This window comes from Anarrhichthys ocellatus, unplaced genomic scaffold (assembly GCF_004355925.1).
Source record: "Anarrhichthys ocellatus isolate YVR2014 unplaced genomic scaffold, GSC_Weel_1.0 scaffold840, whole genome shotgun sequence".
Taxonomy (NCBI): domain Eukaryota; kingdom Metazoa; phylum Chordata; class Actinopteri; order Perciformes; family Anarhichadidae; genus Anarrhichthys; species Anarrhichthys ocellatus.
The window spans coordinates 8,399-10,745 of record NW_022280814.1 but is presented as its reverse complement, the minus strand read 5'-3'; the positions used below and the strand labels follow the sequence as shown (position 1 = coordinate 10,745).

The 2,347-nt window shown below is 34.7% G+C and overlaps 1 protein-coding gene across 2 annotated transcripts in view; it reads left to right on the top strand.

The window, feature by feature from the left end:
• Positions 1–313: 313 nt before the first annotated feature.
• Positions 314–2,347, top strand: part of LOC116377052 (V-set domain-containing T-cell activation inhibitor 1-like) — a 10,421-nt gene continuing 8,387 nt past the window's right edge. Inside the window, exon 1 of one of the 2 annotated variants that reach the window (XM_031838586.1) lies at positions 314–469. In XM_031838586.1, coding sequence (XP_031694446.1) covers positions 406–469 — 64 coding nt within the window. In that variant the 5' untranslated portion in view covers positions 314–405. The remainder of the gene's footprint in view (positions 470–2,347) is intronic. The other variant, XM_031838587.1, reaches the window with a different exon arrangement.

Genomic DNA, 2,347 nt, shown 5'->3' with positions numbered 1-2,347 from the left:
TATATATATAATGCAGCACAAAACAACATACAATGATCTTCAGATCTCACATAAAGATATTGTAATATATCATAATATAATAACATTGTTCTCCAGATTCTCAGGCAGTCACACTTTATGGTTTATGAAAAGTTCAAAGTCATCTTTTGTCACGTGCACTTTAAAAACACGAGCATTGTTGACATCCTAAACTACAACACCCATGATGCATCGGGAACCCAGAGCTCTCTCGTGCGCACGAACCTGCCGAGTGAACCCGAAGACTTCCCGACAGAAGAGCGCGAGGCGGAAGCTGAGAACCGAAAGTGTTTCTGGTGAGTTGGTCCTCGCGCGATCAGAAGAAGTTAAAAGGTCCGCAAAACGAACGTCACCGAGCAGTTTGACTTCCGGTCGACTTCAACAACGATGAACGTGCTTCTTCTCGCGTGCCTCTGTCTCCTGACTCGGTCTGTGACGACGACTGATGGAGGTGAGGACATATAAATATTTATATACATATATATATATATGTGTACAAATATATATTTATATCTACAAATATATATTTATTTATTATCATAAATCATTTTATATATATATATATATAAATAAATCTACATGTGTTATCAGTAGTCATTATATATATGTGTATATGTGTGTAATGCAGGTCGCTGATTGATTATTGATTATTGATCAGCAGCCTCCTCGCGCTCCCTTCAGTTCTTAGAGCTGCAGCGTTTCTCAGGGCGTCGACCTCCTGCAGAGAAACAAGAGCTGCTGTTTACGAGCTCACGATGTGCACACTGAAGTATTCACATGTGTACTGCAGTACAAGTACTAATACCTCACTCAGAAATACTACACTACCAGTAAGAGTACTAATACCTCACTCAGAAATACTACCAGTATGAGTAGGCTAAAGTATTGATTGATCAGTAAAATGATATAAATGTAGTTAAAGTATTGATTGATCAGTAAAATGATATAAATGTAGTTATAGTATTGATTGATCAGTAAAATGATATAAATGTAGTTATAGTATTGATTGATCAGTAAAATGTTTTCCTGATCTATCAGGTGTTTATGGATTAATATTCCTGCTGCATTAATGAGCTGCATGTTAACTCTTTTATATCCGGTCGGCTGGTTTATTCTCCATCAATGCTTCATATTCYATCAGATCATCACCTGTTTGCAGAGAACAGATTCAAATATGAAAACTAACTAAAGATGTAAAAAGTACAATATTTTCCTCTGAGATGTATCAAGAAGCAGAAACATGTAAATACAATTAAATATAAAGTACAAGTACTTGGAATATGTACAGTACTTGTCTGAGTAGATGTACTTTGATACATTTCATCAACAATACTAATTATTGTTATAATTTGATTATTCTTTATTATTATTACATTTTTTTAAGTGTGATACTTAATAATAATAATGTTAGTAATGTTAATTATTATTATTATTTTAATAATAATAACAAATAATAATTAAATAATGATAATACAATAATAATAATAATGAAATGATAATAATAGTAATAATGAAATGATAATAGTAAAAACAACAATAAAAACAATAATAATAATAATAATACTAATAATAATGCAATAAGAAGCAGAGGACGTTGTTTCTTCTTCCTGATGAACTCCAGTTCTTTTCTTCTTTTTCAGTTAGAATAAATAGAATAGAATCAATAGAAGCCATTGGTCTCGTCCTGCTGGTCTGCTGTCAGCAAACACCTGCAGGATCAAACATGTTTAATATGTCAGCACCTCTGGAGAGATTTCTACAGAATAGATGATGCAACGTGGGCGTTCATCTTCCTGAGAACAGTTGAGAGGTTGTTCTCTTTTGAGTCCTCACATGAACTCAGAGGTTTTTGTTTCCTCCTCGCTCTCTTGTTTCCTCTTCCTTGTTCCATCCTCTTCTTCATGTGTTGAGTGAGCAGACAGAGAGTTGGATTAACAGCCGAGTCACTGTTAAAAAATCAGGATTAGGTCAAATAAATGTTAAAAAATATGAAGATATGTAAAAACCTAACATGAAATAATATGTAAATATACAATCTGGAGGGAAGTGCAAAATGATTTTCTGATGACAAAGTGAAAGACGAGCTCAAAAAACAAGGAAAGTTTCTTGTTGAATCATAAGTTGCTGCAACAACAAACTTCCATTCGTCTGTCTGAACTTAAAACTCTGCATGTCGACATTCTGATGAGACGTTGAGGTGAAAGAGCTCGATGTTAAAGATCCACAACAAAACACACACCCGCTCTCACTTTACCCAGCATGCCTCTGGTTTCTCAGGTGTGTCACCTGCTGTCTGCTCTCACTTTACCCAGCATGCCTCTGGTTTCTC